Source organism: Oncorhynchus gorbuscha, linkage group LG25, assembly GCF_021184085.1.
Source record: "Oncorhynchus gorbuscha isolate QuinsamMale2020 ecotype Even-year linkage group LG25, OgorEven_v1.0, whole genome shotgun sequence".
NCBI lineage: Eukaryota > Metazoa > Chordata > Actinopteri > Salmoniformes > Salmonidae > Oncorhynchus > Oncorhynchus gorbuscha.
In genome coordinates this window covers 16,915,013-16,942,803 of record NC_060197.1, presented here as the reverse complement: position 1 = coordinate 16,942,803, position 27,791 = coordinate 16,915,013, and the positions used below count along the sequence as shown (strand labels likewise).

The following is a 27,791-nucleotide window of genomic DNA, read 5'->3' as shown; positions in this document are numbered from 1 at the left end:
TTTTTGTACATGTCTTGTGTGATGTAATTATTACACCTTGTAATCACAATAAGGAAAATACACTCAATCGCTAAAAGCACACTACATGACCAAAAGTATGTGGATACCTGCTCGTCGAACATCTCATTCCAAAATCATGGGCATTAATATGTATTTGGTCCCTCCTTTGCTGCTATACCAGCCTCCACTCTTCTGGGAAGGCTTTCCACTCACTAGATGTTGGAACATTGCTGCAGGGTATTGCTTCCATTCAGCCACAAAAGCATTAGTGAGGTCAGGCACTGATGTTGGGCGATTAGGCCTGGCTCGCAGTCGGCGTTCCAATTCATCCCAAAGGTGTCCTATGGAGTTGAGCTCAGGGCTTTGTGCAAGCCAGTAAAGTTGTACCACACTGATCTCAACAAATAATGTCTGTATAGACCTCACTTTGTGCACAGGGGCATTGTCATGCTGAAAGAGGGAAAGGCCTTCCCAAAACTGCTGCCCCACATAGTTGGAAGCACAGAATTGTCTAGAATGCTGTAGCATTAAGATTTCACTTCTCTGGAACTAAGGGGCCTAGCCCAAACCATGAAAACCACCCCAGACCATTCTTTTTCCACCAAACTTTAGTTGTCACTATGCAGTCAGGCAGGTAGCGTTCTCCTGGCATCCGCCATACCCAGATTCTTCCTAACGTACTGCCAGATGGTGAAGCGTGATTCATCACTCCAGAAAACACATTGCACTGCTCCAGAGTCCAATGGCGGCGAGCTTTACATCACTCCAGCCGACACTTGGCATTGAGCATGGGCTCTTAGGCTTGCTGCTCGGCCATGCAAACCCATTTCATTAAGCTCCAGACGAACAGTTATTGAGCTGACGTTGCCTCAAGAGGCAGTTTGGAACTCAGTGAGTATTGCAACCGAGGACAGACAGTTTTTTTGACAGGTGTGGCTGAAATAGCCGAAGCCACTAATTTGAAGGGGTGTCCACATACTTTTGGTAATGGAGTGAAATTGTCTTGAATCAGCTGGACTCATTTCAGCAACCACTAAACAGTGGACAGAGCCTTAATTTGTTGGCTGGGGAAGAAAAGTGATGTTAAGTAGCTAACAGTACAGCATGTTACCAGAATGTTTCTTTACTGAAAATGTCAGTATTGTTCAAATGAATTTTGATGGTTTATGTAAGTAAAAGTATGACAAGGGACCTGGATTTCCTTCCACACGTCACTCCTTTTTTTATATGTCAAATGACTTAGATATTGCTACTAACAGCAGGAAGGCATTGTGTAGCCTAGTTTATCGAGGAACATTTATGTAATTGGACACAATAACATGCTTCATACGGTTAAAGTATTTATTAAGTTACTCATTGGTTGTTGTCATTCATTACAAACATGGGTGTTACAGTAAGTAAAAAATAAAATAAAAACGACTAAAGTAGGCCGTTTCGATTGATTCCACCTCTGCCCTCTTTCCCCCCCCTTTGTTCCTTTCTGGCAATCAATGTCAGACTGAACATCTCGCACAATAACCAACACCACTGCTCCTCAACAGGAGGAGACCCAATTATAGGGTCTTTGTTCCTGCGCTCCCGACAGGAAGTGAACAGAACAGTGCTTCAAGAAAGTGCAAATGGAGGATAAAGCCAACACTTTTTGATCGTAGTACAACAGCTGCAACACATGAATCCAATTATCGTACATAGTCATACTGGTTCACAACAGCACCTAGCACAGAAACAACACAGTACCCTCATCCTACAAAAGGAAAGGGGGGGGGGGGGGGGGGGGGGGGTGAACGGCAGAATGTATACCAGTAGATTAAGATGAAAGGGAGATGGACACAGTAGATCGGAGGACTGGTGGAACTAGGTCTGGGATTGACTGCATCGGGAACGGAGGGAGAAAGGGTAGCTGTGCGTCTCTAGACGTCCTTGAGGTCCTTCTGGATGCCCCAGAGTGTGTCTGCACTTTTCTTCAGCTGGCCCACCTCAGCGTCGGTCAGGGTCATGTTGATCACGCTGCCCACTCCATTGCTGTTCAGCACACATGGCAGGGACAGGAACACCTCCTCACCAATACCATACATGTCCTGGGGAAACACAGCTGTCAGTCATCATCACAAAGAAATGTGTATGTTCGCTTCACTCTCTCGCTCTTTGTGTGTGTGTGTTTACATGCACATAATGTTTAACTGTGCATGTGTCTGCACGCATGCGTGTGTTCTCCCGTCACCTTGACCATGGTAGAGACAGGGTGGATCCTGCTCATGTTCTTGATGATGCTCTCAGTGAGATCAGCCACACTCAGGCCGATGGCCCAGTTGGTATACCCCTTCAGCTTGATCACCTCATAGGCACTGGAGGAGCACACAAAACAATCACTGTCAGTCAGCATCTACGTCCAACTGTCGCCATCTTGAACAGGTAAAACTCTCTCAATCAGGTGAACCTGCATGAACGTTAACTCAAATAAAAGGTTAATGCAAAATAAAAATGTGAGGGCGGTATTTGATACTTATTCTAGTATACAATGTCAGTAGAACTCATTATATTAATGATACCAAAAATTAGCCCAGCCTGATCTCATCCTTATTTTAGCCCTTACACCTTGACACCTAGGATAGGATAAAGTAATCCATCTCACACCCCCCCCCCCCCTTAAAAGATTTAGATGCACTATTGTAAAGTGGCTGTTCCACTGGATGTCATAAGGTGAATGCACCAATTTGTAAGTCGCTCTGGATAAGAGCGTCTGCTAAATGACTTAAATGTAAAATGTAAATGTACAGCTCCAGTAGATATGAATGAATCAGAAGGTGGTGAGCAGTACGGTGGAAACTCTAGCTGTACTACGAGCGCTAGGCGAGTCAGAGGTACATATTTAGACTATGGATGGAGCTGGGGATAGGTCTGGGGTAATTACCTGTCGACCACTTCCTTATGGGTGGCCTTCCAGTCCTCCTTGTCTCCGTCAAGGCCAAACTCTGGGTTCAGCTTCTGCAGGTTGACTCCAGCGACGCTGACACCGCTCCACACAGGGACTAACACATACAGAGATATTTATTATTTTACCCAGAGAATAATAAGGATTTCCTTCATTATTTCTGACAGAGATGGATGTGCAGAGTGATGTAACAATGCCAAAACAAGTACTTTTGTTTTAAAAGCTGCCAAATGGGTGTGGCAAGAAGTTCACACATGCGCTCAGATTCCCACTAAAGTATGCACTCCACTGACATCATCATCATCCCCACCGATGGTGTCTCTGCGCTAAACCAGGACCAATCACCATCATCCCTACCCACCGCTGGTATCACCGTGCTCTACCAGGACCAATCACCATCATCCCTACCCACCGCTGGTATCACCGTGCTCTACCAGGACCAATCACCATCATCTACCAGGATCGCCGTGCTCTACCAGGACCAATCACCATCATCCCTACCAGGACCAATCACCATCATCCCTACCCACCGCTGGTATCGCCGTGCTCTACCAGGACCAATCACCATCATCCCTACCCACCGCTGGAATCGCCGTGCTCTACCAGGACCAATCACCATCATCCCTACCCACCGCTGGTATCGCCGTGCTCTACCAGGACCAATCACCATCATCCCTACCCACCGCTGGTATCGCCGTGCTCTACCAGGACCAATCACCATCATCCCTACCCACCGCTGGTATCGCCGTGCTCTACCAGGACCAATCACCATCATCCCTACCCACCGCTGGTATCGCCGTGCTCTACCAGGACCAATCACCATCATCCCTACCCACCGCTGGTATCGCCGTGCTCTACCAGGACCAATCACCATCATCCCTACCCACCGCTGGTATCGCCGTGCTCTACCAGGACCAATCACCATCATCCCTACCCACCGCTGGTATCGCCGTGCTCTACCAGGACCAATCACCATCATCCCTACCCACCGCTGGTATCGCCGTGCTCTACCAGGACCAATCACCATCATCCCTACCCACCGCTGGTATCGCCGTGCTCTACCAGGACCAATCACCATCATCCCTACCCACCGCTGGTATCGCCGTGTTCTCCCAGCACCCATCCGTTGAAGCTGGTGGCATGGATGCCCAGGCGCTCAGCCATCAGAAAACGGAAGCGGGCGGAGTCCAGGTTGGTGCCGCTGCCGATGACACGGTGTTTGGGCAGGCCGCTCAACTTCCATGTCACATAGGTCAGCACATCCACTAGGGGTAGGGAGACACAGGGATAGAGTTAGGGATATGGTCAAACACACACACACTTGACAACATTAATGACTGACTGCCCATCCCTGTCACCCACTGTTGTCACAGTGCCCTCTTATCTTGAATTGTGGAGTGGTGTGATACTGTAGCAGTTGGTAAGGGTGGAATGTTGGAACTGGGTTGGCCAATACAATCTATGGGATAATGGAAACAATTTACTTTATGTCCAAGATTTAAATTGTCAGTGTGTGTGTACCTGGGTTGGACACCACGATAAGGGTGCAGTTGGGGGAGTGTTTGACGATCTGGGGGATGATGTGTTTGAAGATGTTGACATTCCTCTGGACCAGGTTGAGCCTGCTCTCTCCCTCCTGCTGACGCACGCCAGCGGTCACAACCACGATGCGGGAGTTTGCAGTCACGGCATAGTCTGGACAGAGATTGGGAAAGAGCAATGGAATTACGTAGACTTTTCCCATTTAGCAGGGGTGAAAAAAATGGCTAAATGGCAATCAATTAAATGCAATCAACCTTAAACTGGTTTCAAAACAAGCTGCATTACACTTTCAATGGCAAAATACATACATTGCTCTGAACCACTCCAGTGGCATACACACAAGGGGGATTCTCTTACCTTTGTCGGCGACTATCTTAGATGTCTTTAGGAAGAGGCTGCCGTGCTGCAGGTCCATCATCTCTCCCTTCAGCTTATCCTCCATCACGTCAACCAGAGCCAGCTCATCAGCCAAGTCCTACAGGAAGGAGGTGGTAGGGGTGGAAAGAAGGGCCAGAAGGATAGTTTGGCCAAGAATACCTGGTATTTACTTAGAAATTATATTGTAAAATCCACAACTACAACCAGCCTACGTAATATCTGAGTGGTAACTATTTGTTGGTGTCACAATAGTAGTAGTAATTCAGAGGTAAAGTACTAATAAACACAATAGTAAGGGTAGTAATGCAGTTGTAAAGTAACAGTACGACAGTGATATAGTCATCTTACCCTGAGGAGGATGCTGACGGCACAGGCCATGCCCACCATGCCCACCCCCACCACGGTCACCTTGTTCCTGGGGGGCTCAGCAGGGCCGCTGGCCATGGGGGTGATCAACTTCTGCATCACAGACGACATGATTCACGACGCTGGAGGAGGGAGAGAAGGAAGGAGAGAGTTTAGCCTTTAGTCTAATTAATTAAGGTGAGTGTACTTGAGAGAAAATACATATTCAAAGAGAAACCTGGTCCAAGATTAAAGTGTGTGAAATTTGTGTGAGGTAATAATGCTCTTGCCTCAACATTGAGCACGCTCTTTTAGTCCAGGCATAAGCTTAATCTGTCTGGGAATCTAGCCCAAGGAATGAATTTCTTAAGCCAATCAAACAAACACTGCTGTATTTAATTGATTTACTCCAGACTGCGTCAAAACCAATATCCCAGTCAAACTTGGGTTCAAATAAATGCATATTTAAGTTATTTAACATTTATTGTAAAAATCAGCTACTTTGAAAGTATTTTCAAATAAACTTCTGATAAAAAGCCTAAACTACTAACTTCCAAATATATTATTTCAAATACACCTAGGACCAAACAGACCTGGGTTCAAAAGACCTGGGTTCAAACGCATGAAGTATTTAAATATTTGAAAATGCATTCTGAATATTCAACTACTTGTAGCCTATTTTCAAAGAAAACATATCCAAATACTTGTTACGAAATGTCCTTGAAAGTAATTGAAATAGCCTACACTAAATAGTATCTTACCTAGGCCTGTCCCTAGTGTTTGAGACCACAGGCCAAAGGTCTTGTTTCGTAGCCACGCATTTCGTAACCATTTGGAAACCATTTTGCATAGTGTATAGTGGGTAAAAGGTCACGTTTCTAAAATGTCCTGCTATTGTTTTCCATAGCTACTACAGTGCAGTTAGTGAATATTGCTTGATATACTGTAGCCCAATTGAAGACTAGTAAACTGGCATTGCTTCAAACCATTGGTCAACTTCAGTCCTGCTGCTTTGGCAGGCAACCAACCGCAGACCAACAGTACAATACAGCTTCAAACACTTATAGGAGAGGATCTTTGGAATCAAAAGCCTGAACATCCTACCATTACAACCTTCCTTACTGAGCAGTCCCTACCAAGGAAACGCACGAGTAATAAGTTAATTATTCTCCTTGGGATTTGATAGTTATGTCCTTTCGTCATTTTACTAGCATATTCTGGCTAGACATACGGAACAATATAAAGCAACAACTAAGCCAGGGTGATTTCTTAAGGCAATCACAATGACCGGACATTGCCTGGTTATTAAACTAACAATATTGATCAAACAGGATACTTGCTTTGTCTGGCAAGGTTCCTTGCCGCCAGATACAGGCACCACCAAGTAGTGATCATGCCAGGCTAGGATAAAGCAGAGCAGGCCCATGCAAGGCCTACCACAGATCAAAGGCGGCAGGGAGACATCCTACTTCCACAGGCCCAGATTTAGCTACCTTGTCCTTATCCAACCAGGAGGTCCTCCTGGACCAGAGAATACGGTCCGACAAACACGCACCTCTGAGGTCACCCTAATCCTCATCTATGGGCCCGACCCAAGATTATATTCCACAAAACCCCAATCTCAAACATAAATCGCAAATATCTAGCCTAGTACATGTCCATGTGAGAGAGGCAGTTACAACAGTTGGCAAACAATTCAAATATTAAATTTGTCACATGCGTGTTAAACAACAGGTGTAGACTAAGTAAGCATTTCCCTTTTAGTCTACACCGGTTGTTTACAAAGCATATGACAAATAAACTTTTGATTTGTGTTGTTTACCAACAGTGGCTTTAATCCTCCATCAGAAGCTAAAAAGGATACTAGAGTCCAGAGACAGAACCGTGACAAAGGTCATGAAACAGTGTTACAATTTGACCTGAATAGAATTTCAGCTGAAGACACCTGTTCTAACACAGCCGGATGTGAGTGTATGTGATTGGTAATAGTAATGTTATTACGATTCTCAAATATTAAAACAGTGATACATGTCTTAATATATTTTAATCTTCTGTAAAAGGAAGGATATTTTAGGGTGATTCTTCAGAAGGAGAACTAATATATATATATATAGTTGACTTATTTCTCAATTATGCTTTAAGATGTAATTAATTGAATCTGCAATATCTGTGACATTTTAAGACTCCATAATGTTCCATCTGTAGGTGTGACAAAGCAAAATGTAGTATCTACAGATACTACAAAGCCAAATGAAGCCTTATCTCTTACATACTACTAATTACAGAGTTTATTTCAATAACACTTTTGACGTTAATAAAAATATTTGGCAAAAGTTGTAATATATTGTTGAACATATTATATACTATACCGGTATATCAAAGTTCCGGAGTGGGATCTCTGCTAGTTTTAAAGTTAAGGCCCATTGTATACAGAGAAATTGGCATAGTAGGCAATCGCAGACCTCCTTTTGCTCGCATCGTTGCACATCCTGCAAGTCACCAGCAGAGGGCAACCATTTTGAATCCATTTTCACATTCACTTTGTTGGTAATGTTTACAAATTGGATCATAACTAAAAGTAGCAGAGATGGATTAACGGCATAGCAAACATCACTCCGGTGTTCCAATGGCACATTGTTTTAGTTAATTAAGTTTATCTAAGTTAAAAAGGCTAATTGATCATTAGAAAAACCTATTACAGGCCTCCTGGGTGACGCAGTGGTTAAGGGCACTGTACTGCAGCGCCAGCTGTGCCATCAGAGACTCTAGGTTCGCGCCCAGGTAACCGGCCGCGACCGGGAGGTCCGTGGGGCGATGAACAATTGGCCTAGCGTCGTCCGGGTTAGGGAGGGCTTGGCCGGTAGGGATGTCCTTGTCTCATTGCGCACCAGCGACTCCAGTGGCGTCGCGGGCCGGGTGCAGTGCGCACTAACCAAGGGTGCCAGGTGCACGGTGTTTCCTCCGACACATTGGTGCGGCTGGCTTCCGGGTTGGATGCGAGCTGTGTTAAGAAGCAGTGCGGCTTGGTTGGGTTGTGTATCCGAGGACGCATGACTTTCAACCTTCGTCTCTCCCGAGCCCGTAAGGGAGTTGTAGCGATGAAACAAGATAGTAGCTACTAAAACAATTGGATACCACGAAATTGGGGAGAAAAAAGGGGTAAAAAATAAAAACTATTGCAACTATGTAAGCACAGCTGAAAACTGTTGTTCTGATTAAAGAATCAATACAACTGGCCTTTAGACTAGTTGAGTATCTGGAGCATCAGCATTTGTGGGTTCGATTACAGGCTCAAAAAGGCCAGAAACAATGACCTTTCTTCTGAAACTAGTCAGTCTATTCTTGTTCTGAGATATGATGGCTATTTCCATGCGAGAAATTGCCAAGAAACTGATTGTGTACTACTCCCTTCACAGAACAGTGCATACTGGCTCTAACCAGAATAGAAAGAAGAATGGGGGGCCCTGGTGCAAAACTGAGCAAGAGGACAAGTAGATTAGAGTGTCTAGTTTGAGAAACAGACACCTCAAGTCCTCAACTGGCAGCTTCATGAAATAGTACCCATAAAACACCAGTCTCAAAGTCAACCGTGAAGAGGCTTTTACCTGGGGCGACAGGTAGCCTAGTGGTTAGAGCGTTGGGCCAGTAAGCGAAAGGTTGCTAGATTGAATCCCCAAGCTGACAAGTAAAAAAAAAAAAATCTAGCATTCTGCCCCTGAACAAGGCAGTTAACCCACTGTTCCTAGGCTGTCATTGTAAATAACAATTTGTTCTTAACTGACTTGCCTAGTTTTAAAAAATGGTTAAACGATTTTAAATAGAGGCAACTCCGGGATGCTGGCCTTCTAGGCAGAGGTCCAGTGTCTGTTCTTTTGCCCATCTTAATATTTTATTTTTATTGGCCAGTCTGAGATGGGCAGAGTTGCAAAGAAAAATACATATCTCAGACTGGCCAATAAAAAGAAAAGATTAAGATGGGCAAAAGAACACAGAACACATTCCTGCATCCTGGAGTCGCCTCTTCACTGTCGTCGTCTTTCTATTCTGTTAGAGCCAGTTTGCGCTCTTCTGTGAAGGGAGTAGTACACAGCATTGTATGAGATGGAATAGCCTTCATTTCTCAGAACAAGAATAGACTGACGAGTTTCAGAAGAAAGCTTTTTGTTTCTGTCCATTTTGTGCCTGTAATGGAACCCACAAATGCTGATGCTCCAGATACTCAACTAGTCTAAAGGCCAGTTTTACTGCTTCTTTAACTCAGAACAGTTTCCAGCTGTGCTAACATATTGCAAAAGGGTTTTCTAATGATCAATTGGCCTTTTAAAATCATAAACATGGATTAGCTAACACAACGTGCCATTGGAACACAGGAGTGATGGTTGTTGATAATGGACCTCTGTACGCCTATGTAGGTATTCCATTTTTAAAAAATGTTCCAGCTATTAATAGTCATTTACAACATTAACAACATCTGCACTGTGTTTCTGATCAATTTGATGTTATTGTAAATTGGACAACATTTTTTTTTTTAAATGCTGTTCTTTCAAAAAACAAGGACATTTATAACTGACCCAAGACTTTTGAACGATAGTGTATATGCTTCAATATTGCCACATTTCCAGAGTGGGTTCTCCTCTACTTTTGAAGAGATGACCCAATTTATACAGAATATTTTCATTTTCAATGTTATATGCAGCTTTCATGTGCTAGTCAAAACTAGGAAACTCAAATGTCCAACTTGCTAACTGGTTCTTAGTGCTGAGGGATTAGCATCATGGGCCTTTTAAAAAGTTGTTTATTTTTTACATTTTTTTAAACATTCAACAGATTGCATTGTGGGTGGAATGCTCTAAGGTAACAGAATAAAACAATAAAAAGGCCCATGATGGTAGTGACTGCCCATTACTGCTTATCACTTAACATTACTTTAATAACATTTCAATTGTTATATATTACATTTGTTTTATTTGATAACTATTATTTCATTCCAAGTCATTATCTCATCTCTATAGAGTGCCGCCTATGCTGGTTGACAAATCACTATTTTAGTAGTTCTTCAAAGTAAATAAGGCATACTTTTATGACTGCTGAATATCAACGACTAATTACATAATGCATTTTCAGGGAGAGATACCTAGAAGCAAACGGCATTCTGTCTCATAGGTAGCAGGCATAAAAGAAGAGTAAGAGTGCAATGGATTATGGTCATTCAAGTTAATTACCAAATTTTCTGCATTAAACTATGTAGAATATAGGCCTTGTTGGAAACTACAACTCCCTACTACGTCGCACAGGTCACGCTTGATCTAATTTATCTCTAGAGAAGCTGTGCAATATGCACATTGAGCTCACAGAAAACCTAAATGGAATTCAAATTGAACCACTTCAATTAGTTGTTTAAAAACTGAAAACGAACAAAAATATTAGTTAACGTGTTGAGTGTACGTACGGGGCAGTATTTTTATGTTTGGATGAAAAATATACCCAAATGAAATTGCCTATTTCTCAGGCCCAGAATCTAGAATATGCATATAATTGTCAGATTAGGATAGAAAACACTGAAGTTTCCAAAACTGTCAAAATATTGTCTGTGAGTATAACAGAACTGATATTGCAGGCGAAAACTTGAGGAAAATCCAACAAGTAAGTGCCTAAGAGAAACGAATCTCCCTGTTCAATTGCATGCCTTCCCTCCATTTATAGGCATATCAACCATATTCCCTTCTCTATGGCTTCCACATGATGTGAACAGTCTTTAGACAGTTTCAGGCTTTTATTCTGAAAAATGAGCAAGAACGATCACATCGTGTCAGTGGATGGCTGGGTACCAGCAGAGTTTTGCATGCGCAACAGCTTGGAGCAGACATTTTCTCTCTCTCTTTCCTATTGAAATAGCTACGGTCCGGGTTAAAATATTAGCGATTATTTATTGTAAAAACAACCTGAGGATTGGTCATTAACATTTGATATGTTTCTACGAACTTTACGGATACTATTTGGAATTTGTCTGCCCAGTCGTGACCACTCGAGCATGTGGATTTCTGAACAAAATGTGCCAACCAAATGGTTGGTTGGATATAAAAAATAATCTTCATAGAAAAAAAGTAACATTATTGTGTAACTGGGAGTCTAGATGATCTTCGGATGTTTGCACTCACAAGGTAAGCGATTCATTTGATTGGTCACGAAAGTCAGAAAAGCAATCTACTTTGCTGCTAGCGGTTTGTAATGTTTTGTCTGCTGAGAGAGATGTCCTAACATAAACGCTTGGATAGCTTTTGCTGTAAAGCTTTTTTGAAATCTGACACGCCAGGTGGATTAACAACAAGCTAAGATGTGTTTTGCTATATTGCACTTGTGATTTCATGAAAATGTAATCTTTTTTGTAATTTCATTTGAATTTGGCGCTCTGCAATTCAACGGATGTTGACGGAAATGATCCCGGTAATGGAATGGGTGCGCCAAGAAATTAATTGTTCTGTACAACTGGTTGTAGCTATCATGTGCCAGGTTCAACCAGTTAGTAAGTCAGACATTTTTTAGTTTCCTAGTTCCAACTAGCCAGTGAACAAGGCGATAGAGTGTTGATGTTTCTTAAAGGACGTATTGGGGTGTTTTTGGAGCCTTTGTTCATGTTTTCTGTGCCCCTACAACTACTGCTGAACAAGCATGAGGAAGGATATCACTGTTGGGGTAAGTTTTAAAAAAAAACAAGTGAAATAGCAACAACAAAAGTCTATAACATGCCACTTACATCAAAAATAAGGATTTGGTTCAAATAGAGTAAACCTCTCCTTTAAACAATCCCAGACCTCTTTTAGGAGTGCACATGCAGCAAATCACAAGCAGAGGGAGTTCCCTTTAAATCAATTTGCCCATTCCCAGTGTTGGTGGTGCTCATAACATTTATCATTACTTAAAAGTTGAAGAGCACCCACTCTGGAAATGTGATGTACTTGTACAGTACATCGTTTTAAACAATATGAACAAAATCAAGAAGGGTACTTGAGATAATGTGACAAAATGTATTTCAGAATCTAGACATCCACATTTTAGAGCACACTAAGAACCATAATGGGTTCCGTGTGGCTCAGTTGGTAGAGCATGGTGCGCGTGTAGCTACGGAAAAATGTATGCAGTCATTACTGACTTAGTTGCTCTGGATAAGCGTCTGCTAAATTACTCAAATGTAAATGTATAATGACGCCAATGTCTGTATCATAGGGTCTTTCAAGAGGCATGTATGGAAAAAAGGGCCTAAAATGGCCTCATGATCTTCTCAAGTAGTTTATGATACAAATGTAAAAAGAATATCAAACATTCTTCCTCCCAATTAAGTTTCTACCTGAGAATTTCCTGAACAGTCAGATACCAAAAATATATGTTTGGGCCATGCTGTCGTGGACTCGCCCTACAGAGGCATATTAATACTAATATGTTTGATCATGTTAAAAATATTGAAGCTTCAAGATGTCGGACATGCAATAACTGATATCACAATAGGTAAATTATAATTCCCTAAAACAATCGTAGATATATCCTTGTAGGCCAATGTTGAATACCCTTTTGTAATCACATTGAGGCAATAGTCCTATCGTCTAATGGCCGGATGCTTTTTTTGTGTTTTACACTAGTCGGCTGCAAGGTGGCAGAGCATCTATAACATTAGACAAACGAGGTGGAGGTTGTCACAGTCCATTAACAATCTGCACAGTTCAAACCAACATTCATGTCGTCAATCATTAACCACGTCTTCAAATGACATTCCGTAATACAAGAACTGTGTCACGTTCAAGACGGAGTCGCTCACGAAGCTCAACGAGGAAAAAAAATCAGTTTCCTGTCAAATTAGCGGCATCCACCCCTTTAACGACAACCGCTATTATAGGGAGCTAGGCCACCTCGCTAAAACACAGCACGCTATTAGGCTTCTAAATGTCAAATATCAAACCATGTAGGAATATCAAGAACATTATTCAGGCTATTGCAATATCAAGAACATTATTCAGGCTATTGCAACCAGGTTTGCATGCTACAAAACGTATCCAAAAATTGTGTGTAGGCCTACGTGCATTTTTGAGCATACACCGAAGTGATGAGTCAGTCGTGCGTCACATGACAGAACATAATCGAAAACTATGATAGCAATTCACTCAAAGTCAAAGCAAACACCGGCGGTAGCTACATACATACCTTTTGCATATATTTTAAAGATCGGTTATATCCCTTTTTGGTCCTAAGAGGCAGGCAACTGAAGCAGCGTCGAGAGTCAGGTAGTGAGAGGACGAGATGACTTCACTTATGGAGTTCGGGGTTTAACGGGTTTTTAGCCAAAGAGGAGGATGCAAAGTAGGGCTTCACCACTGGCTGAGTTTGACACGGAAATAATATCAATGGTATCCTCCTCGCATCCTCTCTCCTCGCCTTCTCAAAACCCATTGGAGGAGAAGGTCAGAGGAGCGGCACCTCTGGCTTTTTCATCCAATGGGTTTTGAGAAGGAAAGGACAAGGAGAGAGGACGTGAAGACTATGCTGGCGAAAAAGCTCACATCTGAGCAAAAGACAGATCAGTGCGTAATGTTCATTTCTGAAATCTCTATTAAATAATTCGAAAGATTTAGTCACTTCTAAGTAGTTGTTTCAACTGTATAGTAAGTTGACACAACTTGACAGTTGAAGGAAAACATTAGTAAGTTAAAACAACTAAAAGTTATGTTTTTCTGACTATCAAATACTTGTCTTCTCACTGGGTAATTTGTCAAAACAACTTGAATAGCTTTGTTAGACAACTAAAAACATCAGTTGAAGCACATTGATTTGACTAAAAGTATCAAGTTCACTCAACAAGTTATTAAATCCAACTTGTCAGTTCCACTTACTTAACTAGGTTGAAGTAACTTTAGATTGGGTTAACTCAACACGAAATCTAAATTGTACTTAAAAATGTTAAGGCAGCCAGGTTACACACTTTTTTTTACAGTAACATACAGTCAACCTTTGTCATTCCCTCGCAGTGTGATGTGTAAAGGGTATAGTACGATGATATAATATTGCAAGGGTCTAAAGGTCTCTTATTGTAACTACTGCAACAGGTCCAATAGTCACTCGGTCAACTGGAGAGAGAGGGTTGATGATGTCAATAAAACCAGACAGTGGACAGACGATAGACACTGCCTGTCTCCTGTACAGACAACGCCCTGCCGCTAGGATGTTTACTTTGGCTCAGTGCTCACATTGTTTGTCCTCCCCTTTGTCATGTTTTAGTGTTCCCAGTTTTTGGAGGGATTATGTAGGTGGAGGAAAACATTTATTTAAATCATGTTGTGCATTTTTATGATGACGTTTAAGGATCGGACCCTTTTTTCAAATTTTGCCTAAAATGACATACCCAAATCTAACTGCCTGTAGCTCAGGACCTTTAGCAAGGAAATACTTTGAAGTTTGTGGAAATGTGAAATGAATGTAGGATAATATAACACATTAGAACTGGGAAAAGATAATACAAAGAAAAAAAAACATAACGTTTTCTATTTTTTCTTTCTTCCATCATCTTTGAAATGCAAGAGAAAGGCCATTATATCACTTAGGAGTATAGGTGCAATTTAGATTTTGGCCACTAGATGGTAGCAGTGTATGTAAAAAGTTTGACTGATCCAATGAACCATTGCATTACTGTTCAAAATGTTGTATCAAGTCTGCCCAAATGTGCCGAATTGATCAGTTCATATATTTTCAAGTACATAACTATAAAGAACATACAAAAACGATATGGTAATAAAAAAAATGTAGTTTACACACTCCCAGGAATGTCATAAATTATGGATAATTAGCTTCCCTACAGGATAGACACTAACCTTCACACATCTAGAGGGGGCAGACACAGCAGGGGTTCAAACTGTAGAACCCAGTTCCTACATTTGAATATAAAAATGGATTTTATGAAACAAAACTATGCTATATTTTATATCTGGGACCCTCAGGATGACAAATCAGAGCAAGATTACTGAATGTAAGTACATTATTTACCTCCAGAGGTGGATGTATCAAACCAGTTGCCGTGATAAAAGTTGTTGTTGTTGTGCAGTCTTCTCAAACAATAACATGGTATTTTTTTTCACTGTAATAGCTACTGTAAATTGGACAGTGCAGTTAGATTAACAAGAATTTATACTTTCTGCCGATATAAGACGTCTATGTCCTGGGAAATTTTCTTGTTACTTACAACATTAGCACGTTAGCACAACCGTACGTTAGCACAACCGTCTCGGGGGGGGGGGGGGGGCACCGGTCCCGTAGAGGTTAACATAGACCTATGGTAAAACTACTACATTTCCACTGTACTAGCCTAAGGTTTTGGTGTTCCATTTCACTGTGTTCCATTCCACTCTGCTATATCTATTCCACTGTCCTCCATTAAATTAATTTAACAGAGGGGTAAACTCATGTATCACATACTGTATTAGATGGCTATTCTCCCTCCCTCCTCTCCTGATGTTGCTGCAATCCTATGAATCTCATACATGAAGCCTCGGCACCCAATGGGGTTTAAGTCACTCCTATATTCTCAGCCAATGAGGTGAGAGGACACTGATCCTGATAAGGACATCCAGTCAGCTGCAGTAAGGGCATTGTTTGGTGAATATGCAAGCAGGGGGCGTTTACTGTGGTGCAGCAAGCTCTCTCCCTCCCTCTATTCCCCTCTCTCTGTCTTTTTTGTCCCCCTCCCACCTCCCTTGTCTCTATCTTTACGTCTTCCTCTCTCCCACCCCCTCTCTCGCACTCCCTCTCTCTCTGTCAGATGTCCTTATCATCACACACACGGTGGGTACATGTGACTACAGGACACAATGACACACAGTCCAGTCCAACCATTAACAAGGTCATGAGCTGTAGCAAAGCTTTTAGTAATGTGAAGCACTTGAGATTCTATTTCAATTGATCCCCTAAAATATGTGTCATGAATTTGATGGGAGCGGGTAATATGACAGAAAAGGCCAACCTCTGTATGTTAAAAATGCTTTATCTGCCTTCCCAATGAAAACTAGTTTGAAAAGTCAAACATATTTGACAGAAAATAGATGAATGTTTCTGGACGATGCACCATGCTGCGTTGTTGACAACATGACCGAGCAGCTCAGATTTCTGTTAGATTTGAGAAGGGCGCTCCTCCTTCACCGCTTTTGCCTGTTCACATAACAGCCATAGATAGACTGGTTCCCCAGGGATCAGTATAATCCAATCTGCCCAATGATAGCCATTGTTCCTTCTATTAAAGGACACAGGAGTCAAAACTTAACCTTCAAAACACAATAGATGGGCACCGTAACCAGATTAGATTTCCTTTAGTCTGACTGTGTATAGTAAATATAGATGTTCTCAATGTAATGAAGCACAATTATTTTGCATTCACACATTAGATAATTTACCTCTATCTTGGCCACAATCCCTGAATGTGTTTCACACAACTATATCATCAAGTGCCATGATCAATGAGAAACACTAGTCACATGATGCATGAGTTTTACCTCACGTTCCCCACATAGTAAGTTAGCTACTGCTTTATACTACACATGACAGAGGCCCATGAGGTTGGCCGGAGGTTGTTCACTACATAAGTTATAGGGGTACCATTTCGGATACACAAGACTCAGGCGCAGCCCAGCCCCTAACTCGGCCCAGCTCGTGACACAGGAACACTGGCTACTGTTTCAGAGTGACCTCTCCAAGACCAGCACAAGGGCAGAGACACAATGGAGTGGACACACACACTTCTGCATGACAGCACAAACATTCACACATGCACACACACAGAGGAGGAAGGATATTCATATTAACGGTTTCCTTTGATGTGGGTGCAATCCACTGTGGTGCAATCAAATAATGAAGAGACTGCAGTAAGTGCCTGATATAAAATAGTTCCAATATCACCAGGGCAGGTTCAGACTATTTCAGACTATTTCCAATATCTTGTGTTTCCATTGAAGCTTTTCAGGACTTCTCTCAACCATAGTAGTCTTCAGTTCCACATTGGGTCTTCAGTTGTAATACTAAAATAACATTGAAGATAGAAGTGGGAAAACATTGGCAGGCCTGTCTCTCTGGGGATTGGGAGAACTGCCACTGATGGGCTGCAGCTGTCGTCACCTCAGTAGTCCACATAGATATATTAGGGACCAGGGTAAAAATAGCAAACCGAGCTTGTCCCCTCAGCAGCTATCCTTTTAGAGTTCACACCCCAGGACGATGTTAACTTGAGGAAATATGTTTATTCTATTTTACTGAGCCATTACTTTGTTCTTATTCTTATATTTTATTTTTTATTGTGTATCCGGTACATATTACGAATACAATTAAAATGATAGTTATCTATAGCGGTACTGAGCATCTCTGGAATGTTAACTTGCTTGAGGTGGTAGCTAGACCTGGGAAGTACATTACAATGTAATGACAGGAAAAGTGTATACATATGACACATTAGGCTACATAACACCACAAGTAATAGTTAAGAAATGACTAAATTACTGACTGAATTAATCATACCATGATATCAACATCTGTAGAGCAATTTCAGAATCTTACACATTTTGGGAATATATTCCATGCTCACCAACATCCCCCCCCCCTTTTAAAATAATCACGTTTTTTTCTAACAGCAGTAGCAGCAGGATACGTCTGAGTCATTACTATTTGAAAGCACTCAATGGTCACTAAGGGGTCACAAAGAAATGGGAATCCATTTCCCATGACCCCCCTCAACCTTAACATTCCGCAGACCCGAGCTCCAGTTTTCACGAACACATCTCATTTCCTGGAAACATCGCTTCCATTCTGTCTTCCGCTTTCAGGGAACGGAAATGTGAAAAACCCATTATTAAAAGCAGCCAAATGGATTATAATGACATGGTTACTGAACACAATGCGGTCCGATTAACATTGGGAGGCTGTTGATGTGACGCATGCTTGATACACTAGTCCATTAGATACCCGCGAGCCTCGGGTAGTTGTGCTCGCCTCCTAGCCCTGCATCCACATCACATACTATCAATGCTCACGCTTCCATTTCACAAAGCAGAATGACGCAGGCAAATTTCATGTTCTGACTGGATGCATTTTTAATAAATGGGGTCATCCTCTATCCAGGGACAGTCATCAGATATCACCATCACTGAAGACATTTTTTTGTATATTACAAAGTAATACAAATGCAATCAATATTCAGGTCATCTGTTCTGACACAGGCTGTACATAGTATATAGCCCCCTCTAGTGTTTAAGAGAACAGAAACAAATCCTGCAACCGTTTCTATTTCTATGGGTATAGAGCTCCACAGAGGGTGTCATATCCACCAGTAAAACAGGGAAATTGTTCCAATTGTTTTTCCACCAATCATTTTTCCCCAAAGGGAATTTTAGAAACACTCAGAATAAGGGCTGTGTTTCACGTCGGTTTACCCTGGAGTGATGTTTTCATAACCATGTAAATCTCTCCTGGACAATGTGACTTTTAGCAATCTGTTCAGCTTTCTTTACTCTGATCCCAAAATCCTAATCAGCATCAAAGTAGACATCATGCAAGACTACAAATTCCTGCAAATAATCTCTAGATGACACCTGTGCCAACAGTTGTCAATTTATAACTTTCACAAGACAGTACTCAGTATTGTTCATTTTAAAAAATGTAGACAATGTCTACACCTAGCTAACATAGCACATCCAGAGATACTTAACTTTTCCTTGATTCTGCAGTTTTGTCCAGATCATGGCATTTGTAGTACTTTATGATAGCCACATCAGCATCTCATTTTTGGGGGTAAATATACTGATAAGTCCCCTTGTCCTAAAGAGATTTAAAAGGTTACATTTTTTATAATATATTTTTTGAAAGGAACTCCTGAAAGTTGTACAGGAATGCACAAGGTGCAATTTCTCCATTGGTTAGTGAAGGAATCATTTCCTCTTGTAAGTGTTATTCATTGCATACCTCAGAAAGCTATTTATAACTTGTCAGAAATGTCCAGATCAACTAGACCATGTCAGCTGTTTGTTTTTGCCCATAGATAGTTGTCATTTTTTTAGTTACTCAAATCACATGGACATGGAAATGTATATAATTACATGAAAATTATTTAAAACTGCAACATTATCTTTACACCCTATGACAAAATGTGTAGAATTTAAGGAAGCTTTAAACCAGCAAAATTATCACGAGCAACAAGAGTGGCGTGTACAGTGTCACGAACAGTGCTTGTGACCATAGAAATTGACAGGGTGATCCCCAATGCTGGAAGGGAGGCAGCTTAAAATGTATAGCATACCAATATACCACTTAAACCAAATACCAAAATAATTTTCAGTGGAAAACTTCAAGAAATTAAAACTGGACATGTTTGAGGGAAACATTTTAATTTTTATATCATTTCCACATTACTAATGACATGATTCGATAAAACCAGACCATGTTTCTACAGTACGTATATTCTCCTGTACCTCAGTGCAGAGGGGGGACAAACACGGATCCTTCCCTTCCGGTCTCTCTTTCTCTTAAATATACATGGGAGGAACAGCCCTGGAGAAGAGGAGCTGCTTTAGGAACATAAATATAGAAAACAGAGCTGTGTGCTGCAGCCAGGGGGATGAGGTGAGTCGAGAGGGGGTCCTGGAGATGTTTTTTTTTACTCAGTCAGCCCCAGCTTCTTCTTGAGGGACTCTGGCATCTCGGGGGGAGGGGGACGGGGTAGGCGGAAGTAGACCTTCACGGAGTCGTAGATGAACCACTGCAGAGCGGTCAGAGTACCGATCATGATGATACGGGCAACCAGGCCCTTCCAAACACCTTAAAGGGGGAGAGAATGGAAGGAGGGAGGTGTTTGTTAGAAGTGTATAAATACATTTCATCTGCTTTTTAGTTTCTTTGAGTGGGACAAACACTCAATGTTAGGCAGTCATACATGCAAGATTTTAAAAGGCCATATTCAGTACAAGGACTGTACATGGAATGTTACAGGACTCTATCCAAAGGGACTAAAACAAGTGTTAGCCACCCCCAGCCTGGCTGGGGGACAGGTAGACTGCTCTCACACACCAATGACTCAAGCACCTCCAATTGTACAGCCAGAAAGCTGCTGAGGGCCTCCAGGCTGGAGCTGCAACACTCGAGACCACAGCTTCCTGCCAAGTCAAGGGCTGGTTAAGGTTTTACTGCGAACCTACAAATCATTACATGGGCTTGCTCCTACCCATCTCTCTGATTTAGTCCTGCCGTACATACCTACGAGTACGCTACGGTCACAAGACGCAGGCCTCCTAATCGTCCCTAGAATTTCTAAGCAAACAGCTGGAGGCAGGGTTTACTCCTATAGAGTATGAAGGTGAACGGAAAGGCTCTGGAGCAACGAACCACCCTTGCCTTCTGCCTTTTTACGGTTCCCCTCTTTCCACTGGGATTCTCCGTCTCTAACCCTATTACAGGGGCTGAGTCACTGGCTTACTGGTGCTCTTTCATGCCGTCTCTAGGAGGGGTGCGTCACTTGAGTGGGTTGAGTCACTGATGTGATCTTCCTGTCTGGGTTGGCGCCCCCCCCCCTTGGGTTGTGCCGTGGCGGAGATCTTTGTGGGCTATACTCGGTAAGTTGGTGGTTGAAGATAACCCTCTAGTGGTGTGGGGGCTGTGCTTTGGCAAAGTGGGTGGGGTTATATCCTTCCTGTTTGGCCCTACCCGGGGGTATCATCGGATGGGGCCACAGTGTCTGACACCTCCTGTCTCAAGCCTCCAGTATTTATGCTGCAGTAGTTTATATCTGGAGTACTTCTCCTGCCTTAGCCGGTGTCCTGTGTGACTAAGTATGCTTTCTCTAATTCTCTATTTCTTTCTCTCGGAGGACCTGAGCCCTAGGACCATGCCTCAGGACTACCTGGCATGATGACTCCTTGCTGTCCCCAGTCCACCTGGCCGTGTTGCTGCTCCAGTTTCAACCGTTCTGCCTGCGGCTATGGAATCCTGACCTGTTCACCGGACGTGCTACCTGTCCCAGACCTATTATTTGACCATGCTGGTCATTTATGAACATTTGAACATCTTGGCCATGTTCTGTTATAATCTCCACCCGGCACAGCCAGAAGAGGACTGGCCACCCCTCATAGCCTGGTTCCGCTAGGATTCTTCCTAGGTTTTGGCCTTTCTAGGGAGTTTTTCCTAGCCAACGTGCTTCAACACCTGCATTGCTTGCCGTTTGGAGTTTTGGGCTGGGTTTCTGTACACCACTTTCAGATAACAGCTGATGTACGAAGGGCTATATAAATACATTTGATTTGAACAGCACCAGCACACAGGAGCACCCTCCAGATATGGATCTAAGGAGCGTGTTGTTAGAATTGGACCATTAAATATTTATTTAGACCCCAACTATTCTCACCCAGTAACCTGAGAGGGTTTGATTGGATAAAGTACCCCGAGGTACCAAATCACATCGGTGACAACTTTGAGGAAGGATGTATTTCCTAAATGAGACAAGCCCTACGGTTGTCCACTCACCTTTAGGTCCCAGCTTCTTGAGCACTTGGGCGGCGGTGCTGCCACTCTCCTTGTTCAGTACAGACACCACTGAGTCCGCTGGGTGGGACACGATGGCACAGAACACACCAGCTGCAGGGGACAGACAAATCATCAGCACACACTGCTATATAGGACCACTATATACCATCAAACAGAAGCCAGGGTCGTCTTTGTCCGTCACCAAATGGAAGAAAACTGATTGAAACAGGGAGGGACAACTACATGTACATGTCCAATAAGTAACACTTGTTTTCATTTTCCGCTGCACAACATTTTGCTATGGTGTGCACTAATGAATACGACCCTAAGTTTTAGATGCACTATTGTTAACTGACTGTCCCACTGGATGTCATAAGGTGAATGCACCAATTTGTAAGTCACTCTGGATAAGAGCGTCTGCTAAATGACTTAAATGTAAATGTGACCCAGGTCTCTCTGGGTAAGTAGTTGCCATTGGTCACAGATCTAGGATCATATTACTCTTTTCCAAATCCTAACCAAATTGTATTTGTCACGTGCGACGAATAAAACTGGTGTTGACCTTAGTGAAATGCTTACCTACAAACCCTAACCAACAATGTAGTTAAAATAAATAAAAAGTAACAAATACTTAAAGAGCAGCAGTAAAATAACAATAGCAAGGCTATATACAGGGGGTACCGGTAGAGTCAAAGTGTGGGGACATTGTTATTTTACTGCTGCTCTAAGTATTTGTTAACTTTTATTTATATTTCTTCTTTTTTAAACTACATTAGTGCACACCATAGCAAGACGTTAATGTACCTTAGTTATTACGAGGACAACACAAACATGACTCAAGGTGAGCTCCTAGACCCACCTTCATCCTATTTCCTGTGGTACTACTACTCACCGATGTAGCCGGCAGTGAAGGTGACGATCAGCTGTTCGGACTTGGTGCAGTCAGCACGTGGTTTGGGCACCACGTGTTTGTAGAGCAGCTCCACGGTCCTCTCAAAGCAGGCAAACTTCATCATGGTGTAGGGGATTTGCCTCATCCACAGGGGAACCACACCCTTGTAGAACCTGAGAGTTCCGTACATACAGATCAGAGTTCTCGTCAATATGGTGGTCACTAACAAGGCACCGACTTTCAACAGTCAATTTTCCCCACACAATAGTGTAAAAGGAGATGAGAACAAACTACGTTAGACTATCAAGGCGCAAACCTGGAAAATACCATTAGGGCCTATTGTCCATCCCCCAGCATAGCTCCACTGGTAGGGTCCCGTCAGTGGAACTGAGGGTTGCCAGTGCAGCAGGGGTGCTGGGAGGCAGGTAGACTGCTCTCACACGCCAATGACTCAAGCACCTCCAACTGTACAGCCAAAAAGCTGCTGAGGGCCTCCAGGCTGGAGCTGCAGCACTCAGACAACAGCATCAGCACAGGAGTGCCCCCCAGAGGTGGATCTAAGGAGCGTGTTTGGTGGTAACCTCTCAAATCAGCTATTGAGAGCAATAATTACTTTTGCAGGTTTATATTCCATACCAGCCATGAAACACACAATCTAATAAAGGCCACAAGTTGAAGCATGTTTGTTCACCTAGTGCAGGAACAAAAGCATACACCTCATAGCTGTCCCTGGGAAGGATGGAAAACCTTTACAGGTTACACAGCCTCCAAAACAAATACAAAAACCTAATTAACATCACAAACACAATATATACTCACGCCCATACTCCCTCCTCTGCAAACATCTTGGGAGCACACTGTCTGAGGTTGTTGGCGTAGCCAGGGCAGGTCTGGATACGCACTTTGCAAGCCTCCATGGGGGCCAGGGCAATGTCAGCAAAGAACTCTGCACTGGCAGACGCAGCCAGGTACAGGGATGTCCTCCACAGGTAGGTGTTCTCCTGTTAGATGAGAGGGGGCGAAGGCAGTTGTGGACCTGTGTGGGCTAGCAAAACCAATGCCATGTTTAAAAGTCCCACAGGGATTACATATAAATACTAAAAATGTAAGTGCTCACTGTACTGTTGTTGCATAAAAGTGTCTTGTAATTAGCATGCAATTAATTATTTTTGGTGGGTGACCTGTTCCTTTAAAATACTGTAAACAATGGAATCCAACAGTGTTGGTTTCTCCCCACATTGGTTCCTACCCCTGACTGACCTCTCCAAGCATGTCACTGTAGAAGATCTTGAACATCTCATAGAAGCCAAACTTGCAGAGACCCTGCATGGAGTAGCCGATGAAGGTAGGGGCCCAGCCCTTTGCCAGGCCTCGGGCTCCATCCTCCTTCAATGTGAGGGAGAAGCCTTTGCCAATGCTCTTGTACTTGTCAGGGTCCACCTAAGGAAGAAAAAAAATTGCTTAGCAGAGAGTCAAAGGAACAATGGGACTAGAGCCCTATGAGCTGAAATCTAGGTAATTGTACCAGTATCTAAGGTTTCTGGGCCATGTAAATTTTTAAAAAAATACTCGCTAGGTTTCATGTTGTGAACTAGGGGTTTATCCAGATGAACATTACTACTTATAGCTAGTGATTTATCTGATGTCTGCTAATCTACAGAAATCTTCCGCCCAATCCCAAATCAAGTTTTCCACACATTTTTTTCAAGTGCATAGAAATTAAGGGTACATTGGGACTGCAAAGTCCAGATGAATTTTAAGGCCACAATTGTTGAACAATCCCTCTGGGACAATAAAGTTGAAACTAAAGTCTTAGGGGTAGATTTGGGATTGGGCACCTTTCCTTACAGGAGCTATGGAGGCCTTCACACAGCAGACAGCTACAGGGGGTACCACAAACCTGGATGCGGCACTTGACAAGGTCGAGGGGTACAACAGCTGTGTGTGTGAGGCCGCAGCTCAGGATACCCCCAAACCCACACAGGGCATAGTATTTTGTTGAGCCAAACTCACAGCTCACATCTGCAGAGTCTGCAGCAAAAAACACAATACGTGCCCAACACGCAATCACGACACATGCAACACAGGACAATAATCACCAACAAACATGCCACCATTACATTAGAACACACCAGGGAATGAGCCAGATCAAATTTCAAACACGTGTGAATCAGGATTTAGGTCAATTCCTTTTAAATTCAGGAAGTAAACTGACATTCCAATTTATCTCAATACTTGTCTATGATAACATTTTTAAAATTTTAATCAGTTTACAGTGTACGTCCTGAATTTGAACGTTTACTAAAAAATAAAAATAGAGTGTTGAAGCATCAGCTGCATAGTTAGTTAAAATGATACATATAGCTTACATAAATATATAAATATTTTGTACTTTAGTCAATTTAAAGCTGGGAATAATTCCATTGAGGTGTAAATTACTTGGTCCTTTGAACCTACTTATAAAGCTATAGGCCACATTCTAGCAATGCATAGCTGCACTTTGATCATGTTATAAACAGCAGGGTGAACATCGTGAACAAATTTTCCCATCGTCACTCCTGACCTCAGTGACCTACAAGTCCTTTAGCTTTGGATTGGGAAGGGGAATGTAAGCAGGCAGTGAGGTTCATTAAACAATAACACTGGTGATTATGAATCACACACTTACCATGCGATGCAGGTTATTCGAAAACAAAAAGCAGGTGATCAAGTAGGATAAAAACGTGAGGAACAACAATGACAAAGATTCCACCACGACTGCACAAAACCGGGCTGCTTGATACATCCATTCTCCCATGCAAATTGCATTTCAGACAACAAAAACACAGCGTGTTGGGTTTTAAGTGGCTCCAGGCCACAGGGATAGACAGACCTGCATTCTGCATTTGACCAGATCGAGGGGCACTAGGGCTGCGTGTGTGGTGCCACAGCTGATGATGCCACCAAACCCACAGAGGAGTAAATACTTCCGTGAGCCGAACTCACAGCTGTCTCCCTCTGAAGAAAAAGTCAGGCAATACTTTCAAAGTGGGGACTTAGTGTTGATGTTGTTCATTAGAAAAGTGGTAGTAAGTAACAGCAAACTGCATCTTCACTAGTCTAAAGGTCAAATTCAAGTGGAACTTAATTGTGTGTGTCCTGTCCTATGTAGTCTGCATAGGCCTATATCACAGGTGCAAAGAGCCATGCACACATAGAACATTTACTCCCTTTGAGGGAAGACTTGTGCAACAGACGCTGTAACAGCAGAGCAGACTAGCTATATAACTAATCAACCAACCAGCACACAGTATTTAGGCTATAATAAAGGACACTGGTCAGCAAGCTCTAAAACTAACCAAAAGCCTGACCAAAATATGGTGGTTCAATAATAGCTAATTTCACCTTTAGAACTTGGCAGGCTCTAAGCGGTAAAAACAAAAACATTCTATTGAAAATTTAAAGGCAACAATGAACAGCAATAATATTGCAATGGTCAGAATATAACAGGGGTTGTTGAAGGCCATACTTTACGTTACAAAAAGGATAGCATTTCAAGTGATCCTAAATCTTGACAACTTGACAAAACGAATTGAGAACCAATGCCCCCGTTTAGGGGTCAGACGCACATCATTAGCTGGTTGGTGTGCTAGAAAGCAATACAGACATTGGCCTAACTTCTACTTTGCACGTTTGAGACAGTGGCCTCTCACCTTAGTTTTGAACAGCGATTTGGGGGGGGATCATGAATTCAGTTCAAATACCTGCGGCATATTTCAAAGTTTACATCTGCCCTTCCGTGTCCTCCATAGACAAGGCCTGTCTTTGACATTACACATTGAATAACAGTGGCTAAATAGCTGTTAACGTTTGACGAGCACACAAGTCGTATATATTAAAAGACACATGTTGAATAAAATCGGTATCTCGTCTCATCATTGATTCCGTTGACTGCGTAATTGCTCGCTAGCTAACGTTACTTGCTAACCGTAACGTTACTTGTTAGCATGCAGAACCTTGGTTTTACCAGCGATTGCTGCGGCAGCGAGGTTGCGGCTCTGTCCATTTGCAGGGAGGCTCTGTTTGGGCTCCTCGATTTCCTGGAGGGAGAATAGCGGGGCGTTGAAGGGATTAGCCCGGGACAACTGCGTTAGTGTGTTCGGATACATGGTGTCCAAAACCGGTCTGTAGAAAAAAAAGCGAATGTTAGCAGGCTAGATCACTACCTTGTTATAGAAACACGGCCAACAGTAAAACAACTCTGCTTACACTGACAACAGCCTAGGAAGGGGTGTAGTTATAATTTGACATCCAGACAACATTGAATGAAAAGGCAAACAGTATTAGATCATGTTATTGTTGGTGTGAGCTAGCTATTCCTACAGTTAGCTGAAGTACGTTAGCTTGCTCACTACTAGCTGATTAGCTAGCTTTCCCAAGGTGGAACGATTGCGCAAGACAAGCTAGCAACATAAAACATTCTAAACGTCCTAAACAACGCATTACAGTAAAGACAAGCCTTCAGAATCCATTCTACTCTAACATTGTGAAATCGGTTATGTTAGATATTTCGTAGTACTGCACTCACTCTTTCCGCGTCTTAAAATGGAGCCTCCACTCTACTTCAACCGGCGGTCACAGGGGCCGAACGACCTCGCGATAAATCATTTTGTCCTTCCCTGACGTCACGGGAATAAGTGGGATAGTCCTTCTGCATCTCGTCCTATCAGGGACGATATACGCAATGACAGTTCGATCAATCAAAATGCGGAGTCCAATCACGAAATAGGACTTTCCTAGGCCTTCAGTGCTATCATAGAAATACAATGCTAGAATTCTCTTTAAATTGAGTTTTAGAAGTGGCAGTGCCACCAACCACATGGAAGACTAAACACATTTGCTGTGCTTGTTGCTTTCTTGTGTTCAGAAACGGTTAAAATTATTTTAGCTGGATTTTACATTTGTATTCCTGCCAATTTAGTTGGTAAATGATGGAGTGCTGTGTGTGCCAGGTAAAGAAAGGGAGTGAGGTGATGTAAACATATGTTTCCCAGGCCAATAAAGTCCTTTGAATTGATTTGAGAGGGAGCAGAGAGAGAGAGCGATACAGAGAGAGAGAGAGAGAGCGATACAGAGAGAAAGAGAGAGGTCTGAGTAAGTAGATTACGATGCCTTGGCAGTCTATTCTTGTCC

General features: G+C 42.6%; 2 protein-coding genes and 1 non-coding gene across 4 annotated transcripts; all 3 read right to left on the bottom strand.

Annotated features, from left to right (window-relative positions):
• Positions 1 to 1,327: 1,327 nt before the first annotated feature.
• Positions 1,328 to 13,591, bottom strand: LOC124013953 (L-lactate dehydrogenase B chain-like). The gene is made up of 8 exons (XM_046328536.1): positions 13,391 to 13,591; positions 5,201 to 5,340; positions 4,832 to 4,949; positions 4,454 to 4,627; positions 4,024 to 4,197; positions 2,912 to 3,029; positions 2,222 to 2,345; positions 1,328 to 2,078 (listed from the first exon to the last, which is right to left on the bottom strand). Exons 2-8 carry the CDS (start codon positions 5,327 to 5,329, stop codon positions 1,911 to 1,913), a joined length of 1,005 nt encoding a protein of 334 aa, XP_046184492.1. The 5' UTR covers positions 5,330 to 5,340; positions 13,391 to 13,591; the 3' UTR covers positions 1,328 to 1,910.
• Positions 13,592 to 19,578: 5,987 nt separating this feature from the next.
• LOC124013999 (phosphate carrier protein, mitochondrial-like) lies at positions 19,579 to 27,341 on the bottom strand. Of its 2 annotated transcripts, none has more exons than XM_046328625.1 (8): positions 27,187 to 27,341; positions 26,626 to 26,783; positions 24,520 to 24,650; positions 23,880 to 24,059; positions 23,439 to 23,620; positions 22,620 to 22,792; positions 21,728 to 21,838; positions 19,579 to 20,029 (listed from the first exon to the last, which is right to left on the bottom strand). In XM_046328625.1, the coding sequence occupies exons 2-8, from the start codon at positions 26,765 to 26,767 to the stop codon at positions 19,869 to 19,871; spliced, it is 1,080 nt and encodes a 359-aa protein (XP_046184581.1). In that variant the 5' UTR covers positions 26,768 to 26,783; positions 27,187 to 27,341; the 3' UTR covers positions 19,579 to 19,868. The 2 variants fall into 2 exon arrangements, with proteins under 2 accessions (XP_046184581.1, XP_046184584.1); XM_046328628.1 differs by lacking the exon at positions 24,520 to 24,650 and adding an exon at positions 25,492 to 25,616 and having other exon boundaries at positions 27,187 to 27,340.
• Positions 22,958 to 23,190, bottom strand: LOC124014641. Its single transcript, XR_006835065.1, has one exon. It is a non-coding gene; the product is annotated as a small nucleolar RNA SNORA53 (small nucleolar RNA).
• Positions 27,342 to 27,791: the final 450 nt, after the last annotated feature.

What these genes read in the sequence shown, in the direction of transcription:
- LOC124013953 (XM_046328536.1), bottom strand. Translation starts at nt 5,329, where the DNA reads ATGTCGTCTGTGATGCAGAAGTTGATCACCCCCATGGCCAGCGGCCCT. An exon ending in TATCGTGGTGTCCAACCCAG is followed by an intron (nt 4,198 to 4,453) that starts GTACACACACAC and finishes CCCTACCCCTAG; the next exon opens with TGGATGTGCTGACCTATGTG. An exon ending in CTGTCTCTACCATGGTCAAG is followed by an intron (nt 2,079 to 2,221) that starts GTGACGGGAGAA and finishes GTGTTTCCCCAG; the next exon opens with GACATGTATGGTATTGGTGA.
- LOC124013999 (XM_046328625.1), bottom strand. Translation starts at nt 26,767, where the DNA reads ATGTATCCGAACACACTAACGCAGTTGTCCCGGGCTAATCCCTTCAAC. An exon ending in ACAGTGACATGCTTGGAGAG is followed by an intron (nt 23,621 to 23,879) that starts GTCAGTCAGGGG and finishes CTCATCTAACAG; the next exon opens with GAGAACACCTACCTGTGGAG. An exon ending in CAAGAAGCTGGGACCTAAAG is followed by an intron (nt 20,030 to 21,727) that starts GTGAGTGGACAA and finishes TCCCCCTTTAAG; the next exon opens with GTGTTTGGAAGGGCCTGGTT.